General features: G+C 41.0%; 1 protein-coding gene across 1 annotated transcript in view; it reads left to right on the top strand.

The window, feature by feature from the left end:
• sf3b3 (splicing factor 3b, subunit 3) overlaps positions 1 to 16,039 on the top strand; it is a 41,870-nt gene that overhangs the window by 3,811 nt on the left and 22,020 nt on the right. Inside the window, 2 exon segments of the mRNA XM_048257149.1 lie at positions 2,624 to 2,719; positions 3,888 to 3,960. Coding sequence (XP_048113106.1) covers positions 2,624 to 2,719; positions 3,888 to 3,960 — 169 coding nt within the window.

The raw sequence follows: 16,039 nt of genomic DNA on the forward strand, positions 1-16,039 counted from the left end.
AGTAGTAGCCTACCTGAGGTAAAATAGTGCAGGGTCTTAACACAGTCAGCAGCACACATGTTGAACTTATCCGCTTGCCAAAGAAGAGAGAGAACGAGAGAGGAGAGGAAAGAGAAAGAAAGAGAGGGGTGAGGAAGGAGTAGAGAATATAGGAGAGATGATGAACAGAAGGATGGTCCCTGATGCAGAAACCTCATAACATCATTGGGCCTATAAGCCACAATTAACTTAAGTCATTTTTCTTGTAACTACACCAGAGATTGCCTATATGGACATAGGCTAGAGAAGGCCATAAATAGAAAAGATTTCACACTGACAGCCTACTGAACTTGCAGTAGATGAATATTGGCCTGAACATTGACTACATCACATGACACCTACGATATCCTATCTCTGCCATAACTCCAGATCAGTAGCCTAGTTGAAGCTTCCCCCACCCACTTTTTCCTAGCCTGACGAGCCAGACCCCCATTAAAATGTAGGGTCTGGACACTCACCGTTCGCAGTGCTCAGTCCGAGGGACGGGATAATCGGTTGTCTTTCAAATTTCCTCTGCACGCAATAGGACAGCGCTATGAGTCCCATGGTTTCCCACCAGCGGAGCTAGTTCAAACTTTTGGCAACTTAATAAAAGCTTAACTCGTGTCACACTGTTCGCCAACAGCAACATTATCTTATTTGTTTTCAAGTAGCAGGGAATGCAAGCAAAACCGTTGCAACTCTGCCATCAATCATTATGTTAAGCCCGCCTAACAACTCTATACACGATTTGATTGGCCTGATAGAAGTTTAATTTTTCGAGCTCACAAGACAACGGAGAGTTGCTAGGCTAGCCGCTAAGGTGCGTCTAGATTTCTAGGTTAACTTTTTCCCCTACTGGTTGGGGATCGAACCGGCAACCCTTCAGTTACAGGCCCGATGCCCTAACCAGTAGGCCACGTTGCCCCTACCTTTATACTGTAGTGCAAACTGTCCTCTAAATATTTAATGCAGTGAAATGTGTTTATAATCATTAGAGCCTTGTTTTCTGTTTTTCCTTATTTGATACACACACACACCACCACTTCTGCTTTTTTAAATGTTGCATTATGCCCTGAGGATGGAGTTTCTTGTTTGTCTTTTCTTTAGGGCAGGTTAGTTGCATTACTTAAAGGAGAATTCCGGTGTGATATTGACCTAAAGTGTATTGAAACATGATACCGAGTGTGAACGTATGTCTCATAGCCCATCTCGGCTTGTCCCCTGCACTCCAAAATCTGGCGCTAGTTAGCCGATGCTACCAACAGCTTTTTCAATAGTGGTGCTTCGGCATCGGGCTAGCCATGCAAATAAATCACTGTTTTACACCCATTTACAAGGCTCAATGTATCTCCACACTTCATTGGTAGACTTCCAAGGGCCCTGACATTTAAAACGAGACATTGAGAACTTTGAAAAAGCACTGGTAGTTTACTTACAAGACGATTTATACAGACAGTATCTTCACGAAGTTTAGCGTTTGCAGCCATCTTGAATTTAGTCACGATAAGTCGAGCAATGAGTAAGAATGAACAGGTATGATAAGGGATCAGATTCCAAAAATAATTCAGTGGAAATGCATGGATTCCAGTTTCTTCCAGTAGCAGCAACCTCGTAAATGGGTGTAAAACAGTGATTTATTTGCATGGCTAGCCCGATGCCGAAGCACCACTATTGAAAAAGCTGTTGGTAGCATCGGCTAACTAGTGCCAGATTTTGGAGTGCAGGGGACAAGCCGAGATGGAATATGAGACATACGTTCACACTCAGTATCATGTTTCAATACACTTTAGGTCAATATCACACCGGAATTCTCCTTTAAGATCATTGCGATTAGCAGGAAAATAAATTTGACTTTCATGCAGTCAGATATAAAAGCGCCTTGTTTTTCAAGCTTCAGCTTCGATTCTGCAGTATTGGCCAAAAAAGGGCATTCTTTGGTTACAATTAGGTAGTTTCCTTTTGCATAGCCCACCAGTTCTTGTTCCAATTTTCTGAGTATTTTTTCCTCTGCATTCTATTCATAAGCTTCACACATACAGCATTTTAACACCATCTTGTCTATTATTATCACTCCATGCAAACTGGTGCCACACCCTTCATTTTAACCTTTCTTAAGTAGCTCTTAAGTTCTTCACCATCACAAAACCGGCTGCTGTCACACAGTAGATTTAGCACTTGTTTCTTATGCTTGTTATTGTATCTTTGTGTGTGTGTGTGTGTGTGTGTGTGTGTGTGTGTGTGTGTGTGTGTGTGTGTGTGTGTGTGTGTGTGTGTGTGCGCACACGTGTACTATACAGAGGCCAGAAAAGTTGGTCGTTTTATTAGTTACACAAATTATTTTTATTTACTTTTTGCATGCCTACTTCAGTGACCGAGAGTCTGTTTGTATTTCCTTTTTAATGGACTCTTTTCTACTCTGCTGATGAATCTTTCATGTCTCTTCTCTGACTGAGCACTGGAGAGAGCTACTTCATTCTGATCTCAGAGTCCATTTGCCCTGGACAGTAAACCCTACATGCCAAGTCGATGCTGCCACTGACCTTTCTCCGTGTGTGTGTGTGTGTGTGTGTGTGTGTGTGTGTGTGTGTTTGTGTGTGTGTAGATTGCCAATCTGGCTAATGAGGACACTCCCCAGTTGTACGTGGCCTGTGGACGAGGCCCCAGATCAACATTAAGAGTGTTGAGACATGGATTGGAGGTACGTTTTCACAGATGTGTGTGTGTGTGTACCATACCTTTTTCACATTTCTACAGATATAATCAGGGATGTGATTCTTCGGATTAATCTGAATTCTGGATTTTCCAACCTAAAAATGTGACCCTTGTGAATCATGCAGATCAGCAGTTCCCCAGTTGACAAAAAATACTCGTGTCCTATTGGCTTACCAGTAGACTATTTGTCAATGCCCTGTAGCAGTGGTTCTCAACCTTTTTTCAGTGATGTACCCCCTGTGAAATATTTTTTTCAGCCAGGTACCCCCTAACCAGTGCAAAGCATTTTTAGTTGAGAAAAAAAGACTTAAAACAGAGCACGGAATTTTGCTGGCTCTGGTTTAGCCTTCTTTGCCACTTGTCCCTCCGTGTTTTCACAATAATTACCGCTACGCTTCAACCACGACTCCATCGTTTTAGTTTTGACAGTGATTGACAGGTGATGGCGGGTGGCATGTGACAGGTTGGGTCGAACCATCCTGGTATGGGGGGCTCTGGGTTTTTAGGATAATGAAATTGAATAGCCTACTGGAATATAAAATTCATTTTATGAACTTATATTTTCCTGAAATATTTATTAAATAATTGTTTTTAAAGTATTTTTGCATGGATTCTACTTTTTAAATATATTTATATTTTAAAATCTCACATACCCCCTGGAGTGCCTTCACATATCCCCATTTGAGAACCACTGCCCTATAGCACACACAGCCAGTGTGATAAGACATGGATTTCTGGTGGAAGGGGTATAAGCATGTACTCCCATGCTAATCAAAAAAGCAAGTTGTGCAAAATTTACTTACTTCAAGTTCAAGGAACATGTGCAGAGTTACTTTTAGCTTTATTGTACTATAGCTGAAATGTTAATGATAATTCTGCCCATTGGATCTGTGACACTAATCTAGCCCTCCCAGATACAATTTCATGTAGTTCAGTTCTTGGGGGGTGATAAACAGAAACCTTACCCTTTAGAAATGTTTTAGTGAGCATAAGTTACATAATAGGGATTTCTTTTCAATCTCACCAACCAATCTAGCAATCAAGTGTGTGTGTGTGTGATATGAGTAAGAGAGCAATGGAATATAAAGGCCATGTAAGTTGTATCTTAAAAAGCTAGTGTTCTAGAAGTCTTCTCCTGTGTTTTATCTCGATAGGTGTCGGAGATGGCTGTATCAGAGCTGCCTGGTAACCCCAATACTGTGTGGACAGTACGCAGACATGTGGAAGGTACACTACACCAACTACTTTTTTTAGTCAGTCTGGTTAGCACCTGTAACTCATTGAGTGTTCATTCATTCTTGTCTAATAGGCAATCTACCCTGCACATGAGACTGTAGGCAGGTACAGTTAGGAACAAAATGATTCATACCCCTGGCAAAATTGATTTAATGTTGGTTTTCTCTTAAATAAGAAAAAGAAGCGGTTTTCATCTTTGTTAACATTTTTATGAAAAACTGCATGTCTAAAATGATCACAGCTTTCAAAATGGTTCTTATAATACCTACCAAACCTCTCCATGTCTCCACAATGATTGTAGACCATACCTTTTTAGCAGAAAATGAAAACGCTTCTTTTTCTTATTCCATGTTTCTACCACATTGTCTTACAACCTTTTGGCATGTGGAAGTGTCAAACATATTGGTCAAGAGAAAACCAACATTAAATCTATATTTGCCAGGGGTATGAATCATTTTGTTCTTATCTGTAGGCTAAGATCATTTCATGACACCTCTAATTAGTGATATCTTGGGTATGGTATGGATCTATTGTCCATCAGTGCTGAGGACTTTCACTGTAGTTTTGTCCACCAGAGAACTTGTTTAAAGGCGCTCTAAGTGATGCTGGGTAAAGTCACTTCTGTTGACGTTCAAACTAGAGGTCTGCACTCCCGCGGTAGACCCGCGGGTCCTGACGCAAAAGAGTGCGGCGCAGGACAACTTTTGAAAGCTCTTTGCGAGAGCGGGCGGGATGAGAGAGGTGCGTTCGCGGGTGCGGGACAAACCGATGATTCACTGACTGCACTCCCGCAAATTAAATATGTGCGTGAAATTAAATATGGAAATGATTAAAGTACTGTTCATAACTATAGTTCAGCTGGATGTTCTGTTAGGCAGCAGTAAAAAACGGGGTTTAAGCATAACTGACGGATAGCAGGCCTATAGCCTATATCGTCATTTACGTGGGTTCAATTTGTTCATGCTGCTCATTGTCAAAACTCAAAAATCGAAAGCATTACAGAGGAATAGAGAACCAGACTAGGCCTACTTCAGTTGTTAGCCTACATTAAGAACCAAGAAACTGACATCTGGAGTCTTTCTCTGAAAAATAAGTCCCGTGCAGACCTCTAGTTCAAACAAAACAGAAACCTAGCTCGCTACGTCCTCCCCCTCCCTCCCGTGCAATTGAAAGTCTCCTAAATGCACATCTCGTCGGTGATTTGCTGGAACAGTTTGTTATGTTTTTATGGGCAAGGTTTGCCCAAGTTGTTTTGTGGCTGTTTTTGGAGCCTGGCTGTCCAGAGATCATGTTTTTACAGTGTATTCAGGACACAGGCAGCTAGCGGATGGTGAGGTGATGTTTGCTATAAGTGACAAAAACGTTTTAGCTTAAAACGTATGATCATTTGGAGCACCTTTTAAAGACTGCAGTGAATTCAAGCCGTTGACTATTAGGGCTGTAACATGCGATTCGAAACCGAAATCGCGACACTCGTATCCACGAACCTGTGTCGCAATGTGAAAAGGCAGAACCGTGACACACCCTTCCTAGTGTTTCACGCAGTGCTTTGCCGCTTACACGGCCGCATAAGCAACACACATCTTACTTTTGACCAGTGGTCCCCAAACTTTTTCTTCCGAGGGCCAGCTTACTATGCCTGGCTGTAAGAGAGGGCCAGAGACTCGGAGTATATCAGTAACCATAAATAGCTTAGTGCTGTGAACAACAGCAGTCTACCTTAGTTGAATATTCCATTACATTTAATCTATAGGCTATTGCAATTTAATACCATTGTTAGCTGTGTTTATATTGCCATCATGCCATATCAGTGTAAAATGTAACTCAAATTAAATAATACTAATAAAAAGACTTTTGCATTCCCAAAAGTATTAGCAGGTAGTCCCAAAAGTATATTTCATTAAAAATGTGTGAACTCTGAATATGTAAAGTTCTCAAACTATGAGAATTTTATGAAGTGCTGAAGTGGTCTGAAATGACCACCATTCTAACTTTCACTCACCTGAACTTGTGAACATTGTATGAACATTTGAACAAATAAAAATAATTATCCCAGAAAGTCGCAGAAATATGACTTGAATATAAGTTAGTTAGTTAGTTATTAACAATTCATTTATAAACTTTTAGAATACTTTGAGCACTGATGCAGTCAGCATAGGCCTCTTACAGGCAGATTTGCAGATAGGTCTACATTTCATTCCGTTTTTGATGGCAAACGCGAAACAGCGCCAAAACAACCACCAGTGGACAAAAATAGTATTACATGTGTACTGTTAAAGGGGTGGTTCAGGATTTTGGACATAGGACCTCATTTCCAAGTAAGCAAGTGTGATATTTATCAGTGAAGACCGTTTTCAACACGTTTCATCCAGTCCTTCTAATTGCAGAGTTCGCAGGTGCTAGGCTAGCGCAAGTCAACGGTATGTGCTAGCCTGCCACTAAAAAACAGTCTTACCTACTCCATTTTTGGCGATATGCGATATCATGGGATATTGAACATATTTAACGTTCTCTAACCATCGTGATTTCGAATTGGTGCAGTTTTCAGCACAAAAACTCATTTTATTCTTTTGCTCTTTTGCATTGCTCTATGCTGTTCTATGGTGCTTTCTGCCTCTTGGTTGCGCACGCATGTTTTCTTGACGTTCCATAGAAATCCATGTATATGACCGCTTCGCTAGCTACGCTAACCGTGGTTCAAAAATAGTGATACAAACCGAATCGTGAAGTTGGTGTATTGTACAAGGATACAAGGATACAAGGAAGTTTATTGTCACATGCATATAGTTACTGGAAGTAAGAAATGCAGTGAAATTATGTCTGGTGTCAGCCTATTTGTGCATTAATGGGGGGGGGTAAAGAGTGCAGTAGAAGAGGGGTTTAGTAGATTAAGTGGCAAGGGCTGCATAAAAAAGGTGGAGGAGGATTGGGATTGGGTGGGGGGCACCGATTACTATTTACAAGCAGAGTACTGTATGTATGTGAGTGATGACAGTGAAGATGTGTGTGTGGGCGGGAGGGGAGTGGAGCAGTGACTGTGTGTGTGTGTGTGTGTGTGTGTAGTGTGTAGGTGGGGGCAGTGTGCTGTAAGTATGTAGAGGATGTGTGTTGGAGAAGATCCTGAAGACAATGTGCTGTGTATGTGTGGGGGCAGTGTGCAGCAAGTATGTAGAGGAGGCTTACTGTAGCAAGCAGTGTGCTGTATGTATGTGAAGTGATGACAGTGATGATGTAAGTGTGTGTGTTGGGGGGGGGGGGAGAAAGGCTAGGCAATCAAGGACATGGGTAGATGGAGGAGAAATCAAAAATAATAAATAAAAAGTTCTATGGAGATGTGCAAAAGTTGGAGAAAGTCAGATATGTGTGTGTGTGTGTGTGTGTGTGTTTTGACGTGTGATGAAATAAGAAAATAAATAAAAGGTCTGTAGCATAGGGAGAGGGATGTAAAAGTGCTAAAAGTCTTGTAGGTGTGTGTGTGTGTGGGGGGGTCATGAGTGCTGAGTAGTGAATGAGTGCAAAGTCAGTATAGTGTGAGTTCAGAGTTGGGAAATGTTTGAGAGTGCTGAGGAGTGAATGTGTGCAAAGTCAGTATAGTGTGAGTTCAGAGTTCGGATGGCCTGGGGATAAAAACTTCTCCTGAGTCTCTCAGTTCTGGCTTTGTGACTACATAGGCGTCTTCTCGATTTCAGCGGTAGGAATAATCCATTGTTAGGATGAGAAGAGTCCTTCAGAATCTTTTGGGCTCTTAGGAGTACTCTTCTGGAATAGATATCTTGTAGAGCAGGGAGTTGAGTTCTTATAATGCGTTCAGCTGAGCGCACTACTCTCTGCAGAGTACTACAATCTCTAACTGTGGAGTTCCCATACCAGGTGATGATGCTACCAGTTAGAACACTCTCAACCGCTGAAGTGTAGAAGGCCTTCATGATGGATGTAGAAACTTTGAATTTCCTTAGCTGACGAAGGAAGTAGAGTCGTTGTCTGGACTTTTTTAGAACATATTGAGTGTTAACAGTCCATGTTAAGTCTTCAGTAATGTGGACACCAAGGTATTTAAAACTTGTGACTCTCTCTACAGGTTGCCCGCTGATCATTAGTGGGGTGTAACTGTAGTTCTGCTGCTGCCTTCTGTAATCCACTACCATTTCCTTGGTTTTATTGATATTCAGTGTCAAGCTGTTAGATTGACACCACTGTGCCACCTCATCAACCTGATCCAAGTACAGCTGTTCATTGTTGTTACTAATCAGGCCCAAGATCACTGTGTCATCTGCAAACTTGATGATGGAGGTATGACTACTGTTGGCTTTGCAGTCATGTGTGTATATGTTGTACAGCAGTGGACTCAAAACACAGCCTTGGGGAGCACCAGTGCTGATGGTTAATGAGTCAGATGTCAGACCCCCCACTCTAACCACTTGTGAACGGTTGGTGAGGAAGTCAAATATCCAGTGACACAGGGTGGTGTTCAGTCCTAAGGCTTTCATCTTTGTGACCAAGGTGAGAGGTACTATCGTGTTGAATGCTGAACTAAAGTCAATGAACAGCATCCTCACATAATTCCCATTCCCCTCCAGGTGAGTTAAGGTGGTGTGCATAAGGTTTGAGATGGCATCCTCTGTAGACCTGTTGGCTCTGTAAGCAAATTGGAGGGGGTCGAAGGAGGCAGGGAGGGATGATTGTTAAAGCCCTATTGATAATGCCGAGCGAGTTAGGTCAGTGGTTAATCATGTGCTGCATCACTGCAAGTGGACATTATTGCAGCTGCATTGCCAGTATTTGTTATGGCTGGACTCTCACAGAAAAGTGTATACTGAGCCTTCTTATATGTTCTCTAAATGTTTCCCCACATTCAAGCACACTAGTATTCATCCCAAGTAGCCTGTGTCTGAATGTGGCGGTGATTCCAGAGCCGCTGTCTGACTGGCGCCCCTGTGTTGCAATGCTTTATGGGTAGGCACATCTGTGCCAGGACTTCCCTGAAGCCATGTGATTTCTGTGAAAGCTGCAGTGGCCTGCACGGTCTCGTCATGTCCCTGCGAGCTGCTGAGAGAGAGAGAGAGAGAGAGAGAGACAGACAGACAGACACACACACCAGGGCTTCCCTGAAATCACATGACTTCTCTGAAAGCTGTTCTGAATAGCATGCATAGTCCTGCAAAAGCTGCAAATCTGCAAAGGTTCTCTGAGGGAAGAAGAGGAGAGAGGATGGAGAAGGAAAGAAGAGAGACAGCTGCACAGGGGAGGGAGAGGGGTTGTCCTGTTTTCCACAAGGTTGGTCTGGAAACCCTGTTCGTATGTTGTACTTTTTGTCCTATGTTGTCTATGGATGTCCTACTGCAAACCAAATCGCCCTTAGGGGACAATAAAAGCTTTAAGTAAGTAAGTAAGTAAGTAAGTATTAATGTTTGCTCAGCCTCCAGGAAGGTAAACCAATCAGCGACCAGAGGGCGGCTTAGTGAAATGAAGTTGCGGGGAAGCTTTCATTACAAAAGATACAGATAGTAGTTTCAATGTCAGCAGACTACATTTACACACCCTGCTGTATATGTTTTTATTACACGGCTCTTCATAATGCTGCAGAATGCTCCATTCACTTGAATGGGCCTTCCCAATGTTCGGTGGTCTGCTAATTCTCAATAACAGATCGTTGCTAAGTATAACAGACCGCTGTCAAGGAAAATGGGCTTTGTGCTTTTATTTCACGTTTTTCATATCACTACGCAAGGACTGGAACTTCATTCAAAAGTGAAAGCAGACGGTTGATCAGCTGTGTTCTAAAGAATGGTTGATTCAAGTTCAGCGTGTGCTGTTGTCGAACTATTTGTTTCTCACCAAAAGCCACGATGAAACGGGAACAAATAGGCTATAGCCTAGGGCAGGGGTATTCAATTAATTTTCAGCGAAGTCCAGTTACGGAAAATGTCCTCAAGCAAAGGTCCGGAGCATCATAATGTTTAACGTGCGTGTTTAGGCTATGTATGTATGTATGTATGTATATATATATATATATATATATATATATATATATATATATATATATATATATATATATATATATTAGGATGGATGGATGGATGGATGGATGGATGGAGCCTAGTTGTAGGCCTAGGCCTAATGTTTAATGTGAAATAAAATAAGTAGCCTAAAAGGCAACATTCGAAATGAGGAGAAATAAGGCAAGATAAGTACCCTGGAGACACTCTGCGAGACACTCTGGCAAAGAGCAATGATGCACGTTACTTTTACCCCAACATTCCGGGAAACCAGCTAAACTGATTAAGACAGCGCTGCAACGTTGGAGGACAGTACACATTGGTCGTAGTGTTATCCAATTGCGTCGAAGTCCGAAATAATTCAGAGTAAACATGGTCTAGGGTTATCCAATTGCTTGCAGTGAGATTTTTAAATGCATGCTTGTTGCCGCCCTTCGAGTTGGGCCATTACATTGTTCTTTGCCAGACCCTTAATCTTTCTAGATTATCAGGGTCTGGATTTTCCAGGCTACAAGATAAGAGTAATTGGGGAGTAAAACTGAGTAGCCTTGGCTATTTTTAAGATCTTAACGTGAACTTAAAATAAAATTTGAGCTGAGACATGGATGGATATTCCACAGCTGGTTCCTTGAACTGTACCGTTCGATTTTGGCCAAAATTCTGTAAAAGTCATACTGCAGCCTAAACCGTAACTCCAAAACTCTTCAAATGTTTAGGTATGGTTACCAGTATCCCCCTCTACCCATAACCCAAAATTTGGGGTACTGCACCCAAAGGTGGTGCTATTGGAAGAAAAGTTAATTATGCTAATTTCTCTTTACCAGATTGACTCAAAATTCTTTCATAATATTAATCTCTAAACTCAGATGCATCTTTTTGGCCCTGGTCTTAACTTTTGACACAATTTCATGGAAAAGCCAAACATTATAAAAAGTTTCACACTCTTCAAAAATAATCAAATCTTCACCAAAATTCTCACAGACAATGTTTACACCAAGCCTCACAAAAGTTACTGCTCAGAATTTTGATATTTCGTTCCATTTCAGAGATATAGGCCAATGAAGTTAGACCACTTTGGCCTTTTTTCCTAGATCACCTATATTCCAATAAACCGTAAATCCTAGAAACTTGACATTTTCAAGTATTGTTACCAGTACCCCCCACTACCCATAACCCAAAATTTGGGGTACTGCACCCAAAGGTGGCGCTCTTGTCAAAAACGCTTATTTCTCCTTACCAAATTGACCTAGACTCAAATTTCTTTCATCATATTAATCTCTAAATTCAGATGCATCTTTTTCACCCTGGTCTTATGCTTTAAAAATGTTTACTTTTGCCACAATTTCAGATAAAAGCCAAACATCATAAAAAGTTTCACAGGCTTTGAGTAAAATTATCACATCTTCACCAAAATTCTCACTGACAAAGTTTAGACCAAGCCTCACACAAGTTATCAAAATAATTTGGATATGTTCTTCCATTTCACAGATATAGGCCAATAAAGTTCGACCACTCAGCCCATTTCTCCTATATCGCCTATATTCCTATATGAGTATTTTTTCCTTGGATAACAACCATACAACCATCATTAGGTGGATACCATTAACAGTGCACATTTTCAGATCTCTACTCTTTTTTTATAAAGCCCTTAATTCTATTGTCAAATGTATGCTAGGAATTTTCTTGATGTGTGTTTGCCAACACACATTTTCACCATGTGACTGCCCATTATTTAGGATTGGCAGTGGCTCAGTGGGATAATGCCTAGTGCTGGTGTTTGTTAGGTTGAGAGTTCGAATCCCTGGTAGAGCTTTAGGCTCATGCTTGAATGCTATTGGTTATTGAAGATTCACACAATTGAACAGCACCTGAATGACATCAGGCAATCAACATACCCAGTCATTAGTTGCCAAGAATCACAATGCTAAGACACTCTGACATTTAGGGGAACTTCTTTGTTTACTATTTTTCCTTCATCATTAAGTCTATCATATTTATATTTCATCCATTAGTGATCTTCTCTACAAATGTCTAATTGCCCCAGAATTTCAACAAGTTTTCAGGTGTACTCTTTCAGGAAAGCCCTTAATTTTACTGTCAAATGTATGCTTGGAGTTTTTTCTTGTTGTGTGTTTACCAATACACATTTTCACCATGTGAATGTGACTGGCCAACATGTAGGATTGACAGTGGCTCAGTGGGATAATGCCTTGTACTGGTAATCCTTAGGTTGAGAGTTCAAATCCCACTTGAAGCATTAGTGTTCGAATGCTGTTGGGTTGTAGAGGTTAGCATACTAGAATAGAATGCTGTTGGGTTATGGAGGTTAGCACACTATAACATTACAGCTACTTGTCAATATGGACTTGTAGTTAGGGCTGGGACAACGCGTCGACGTAGTCGATTACGTCGCGCCAAAAATATAGCTTGTCGATTTGTCAGACCCAAAGCGTGTGCTGCCAAATATTTTGAATTTTACACCTTCAGTGTTTCCCATGCATTGACTAATCTGTGGTGGGGCGGCCAAAACCGGCCGTCACACATTGATGTTCTATGTTGTACTATTTAAATTAAAGATAAGATAAAATCCTTTGAGCTGCACTTTTGCAAAGACGCAACCTTTCCCTGCCCCCGCCCGCTCTCTCTAGTCTGCTTCCCTGCCCCTCCCTGCCTGCCCGCCTGCCCCTCCTCTGCATGAGCATTTAACACAAAAAATATTCCACGATTGTTAAAGGATTGTTGTTGCCACATAGAAGCATTGCATAGAACACGGCTGGCTTAATTGCTATTAAATCCGCTTTTAGCATCATGACCATGCTGTGCAAATTTGTTCAAAACTGCAGTCAAGTTAACTCTGCTAGGTCTAACACAACAGTACATTGAGGGAGACTAAACTTGGGTTAAGTTATGCAATCAAGCAGTATCTCAAAGCTAACGTTAGAATACTGTTTGGATGTTGAGTTTAGCATGCTTACTTACAGCTGCTTGTCAATTTCGTTACTCAGGGCTCATTTTATTGACTCTGACACTGAATGTTTGCAAAATCCTGATGTAAATGGAAAAAAGTGTTTTCCAAGACTCAAAGTGCTTGTCCCAAGGAGAAGTACAAACTGTTATTTGAACTAACTTGAACTTCCCTGGGGATCAATAAAAAGTATCTATCTACGTTATGAATTGCATCCATACATCAGCTGCGTTTTAACTGCGTTAGTGTTACAATTGCAAGGGAACGAACGTCTTAAAGTGACAGGCACTCAATTAGACCTATACACTACTGAACTTTATTGAATGCTACCTCTGACTAAGAATGCATTACTTTGCACTTGTATAGTCTTTTATTTTGGAATTTTAAGAGGAATAAACATATATTGCAATGTTAAGGAATTTATGTTTTTTTTTTATTCAGATATTGCTATTAGTCAATTAATTGGGAGATAATCGAATCGGACTGAAAAATAAATCGTTAGATTAATCCCGATGCATCGTAAAAAAATAATCGCTAGATTAATCGTTTAAAAAATAATCGTTTATCCCAGCCCTACTTGTAGTGCAAGGCAAGTATAACTGTATAATTATAGGCTGTTTATCTTATTGACACAGAACCCACCTCCCCCTTCACCTACCACCACAAATACAATTCAATTCTGACTGACACTGCCTTCCATTATCAAACCCTTCATCTTATCCACTACAAATAAATAGTCCTGTAGAATCAAGTATTGTTAGAATACTATTGGGTTGTAGAGATTAGCACACTAGAATAGAGTACTGTTCAAATACTGTTGGGTTGTGGAGGTTAGCATACTAGAATAGAATGCTGTTGGGTTATGGAGGTTAGCACACTATAACATTACAGCTACTTGTCAATATGGACTTGTAGTTAGGGCTGGGACAACGCGGCGACGTAATCGATTACGTCGACGCAAAATATGCGCGTCGATTTGTCAGACCCAAAACGTGTGCTGCCAAATATTTTGAATTTTACACCTTCAGTGTTTCCCATGCGTTGACTAATCTGTGGTGGGGCGGCCAAAACCGGCCGTCACACATTGATGTTCTATGTTGTACTATTTAAATTAAAGATAAGATAAAATCCTTTGAGCTGCACTTTTTACGCACGCAACCTTTCCCTGCCCCGCCCGCTCTCTCTAGTCTGCGCTTCCCTGCCCCTCCCTGCCTGCCCCGCCTGCCCCTCCTCTGCATGCGCATTTAACACAAAATATTCACGATTGTTAAAGGATTGTTGTTGCCACATAGAAGCATTGCATAGAACACGGCTGGCTTAATTGCTATTAAATCCGCTTAGCATCATGACCATGCTGTGCAAATTTGTTCAAAACTGCTGCAGTCAAGTTAACTCTGCTAGGTCTAACACAACAGTACATTGAGGAGACTAAACTTAGTTAAGTTATGCAATCAAGCAGTATCTCAAAGCTAACGTTAGAATACTGTTTGGATGTTGAGTTTAGCATGCTTACTTACAGCTGCTTGTCAATTTTCGTTACTCAGGGCTCATTTTATTGACTCTGACACTGAATGTTTGCAAAATCCTGATGTAAATGGAAAAGTGTTTTCCAAGACTCAAAAGTGCTTGTCCCAAGGAGAAGTACAAACTGTTATTTGAACTAACTTGAACTTCCCCTGGGGATCAATAAAGTATCTATCTACGTTATGAATTGCATCCATACATCAGCTGCGTTTTAACTGCGTTAGTGTTACAATTGCAAGGGAACGAACGTCTTAAAGTGACAGGCACTCAATTAGACCTATACACTACTGAACTTTATTGAATGCTACCTCTGACTAAGAATGCATTACTTTGCACTTGTATAGTCTTTTATTTTGGAATTTTAAGAGGAATAAACATATATTGCAATGTTAAGGAATTTATGTTTTTTTTTATTCAGATATTGCTATTAGTCAATTAATTGGGAGATAATCGAATCGGACTGAAAAAATAAATCGTTAGATTAATCGATGCATCGAAAAAATAATCGCTAGATTAATCGTTTAAAAAATAATCGTTTATCCCAGCCCTACTTGTAGTGCAAGGCAAGTATAACTGTATAATTATAGGCTGTTTATCTTATTGACACAGAACCCACCTCCCCCTTCACCTACCACCACAAATACAATTCAATTCTGACTGACACTGCCTTCCATTATCAAACCCTTCATCTTATCCACGACAAATAAATAGTCCTGTAGAATCAAGTATTGTTAGAATACTATTGGGTTGTAGAGATTAGCACACTAGAATAGAGTACTGTTCAAATACTGTTGGGTTGTGGTGGTTAGCATACTACAATAGAGTATTGTTAGAATACTGTTGGTGAAAAGACTCCCTAAGTTTATATCGAATGTACACTTAAATCTGCACAAAGTCCTTGAGGTGAAAGTGCTGTGGAGAAATTGCAGAATTGTTTGGCTCTGCCACCTAACCACGCCCAGTTTATCTGCTGGAAAACCCTGTAGCTCCGGAGCAGGGTCTCAGACCAGGATAAATTGTTTGCTCGCCCTCAGTTCACTCTTTTGTTTATCTCAACCCAGCACTCCAGTGTGTCCTGCTTTGTGTGCGTCTTTGAGTAAACGTAAGTCATCACTTTAATGACCCTCACTATGACTTTTGCGATGTTTATCAGTTTGTAGAGTAGCTCTGCCATCATGTGTAAAGTTAAGGTCTTTGTTTGTTGGTTTGGTGTTTTGGACTCCCATGTGAGAGATGATTAGATGATGTTGGTTGACTTGGAATGTCAAGTATTGTTTAGTTGTACCTAGAGATGCACCGATAGATCGGCCGGTGACCGGAATCGGCCGATTTTCACATGATCGGCCATGACCGGCGACCGGCTGGTCAGTCTGAGACATGCCGATTTTATGCCGGTCAAATACACTCGTGCGCCGCAATTGTAACAACACCCAGCTGAGTTTGCAAAGTTTGAAGAAGCTAGCAACCAGGCCAACACTCAGGGCTGGATGTAGGGCTACAAAGAAAGCGCTAATAGGCTACTGAGTTTTTCTATGCAGCAAACGCTGTGCTTTACCATTGGCCTACTGCGTGGAATTTACTAAGC

The sequence above is a fragment of the Alosa alosa genome, chromosome 11 (assembly GCF_017589495.1).
Source record: "Alosa alosa isolate M-15738 ecotype Scorff River chromosome 11, AALO_Geno_1.1, whole genome shotgun sequence".
Taxonomy (NCBI): Eukaryota; Metazoa; Chordata; class Actinopteri; order Clupeiformes; family Clupeidae; genus Alosa; species Alosa alosa.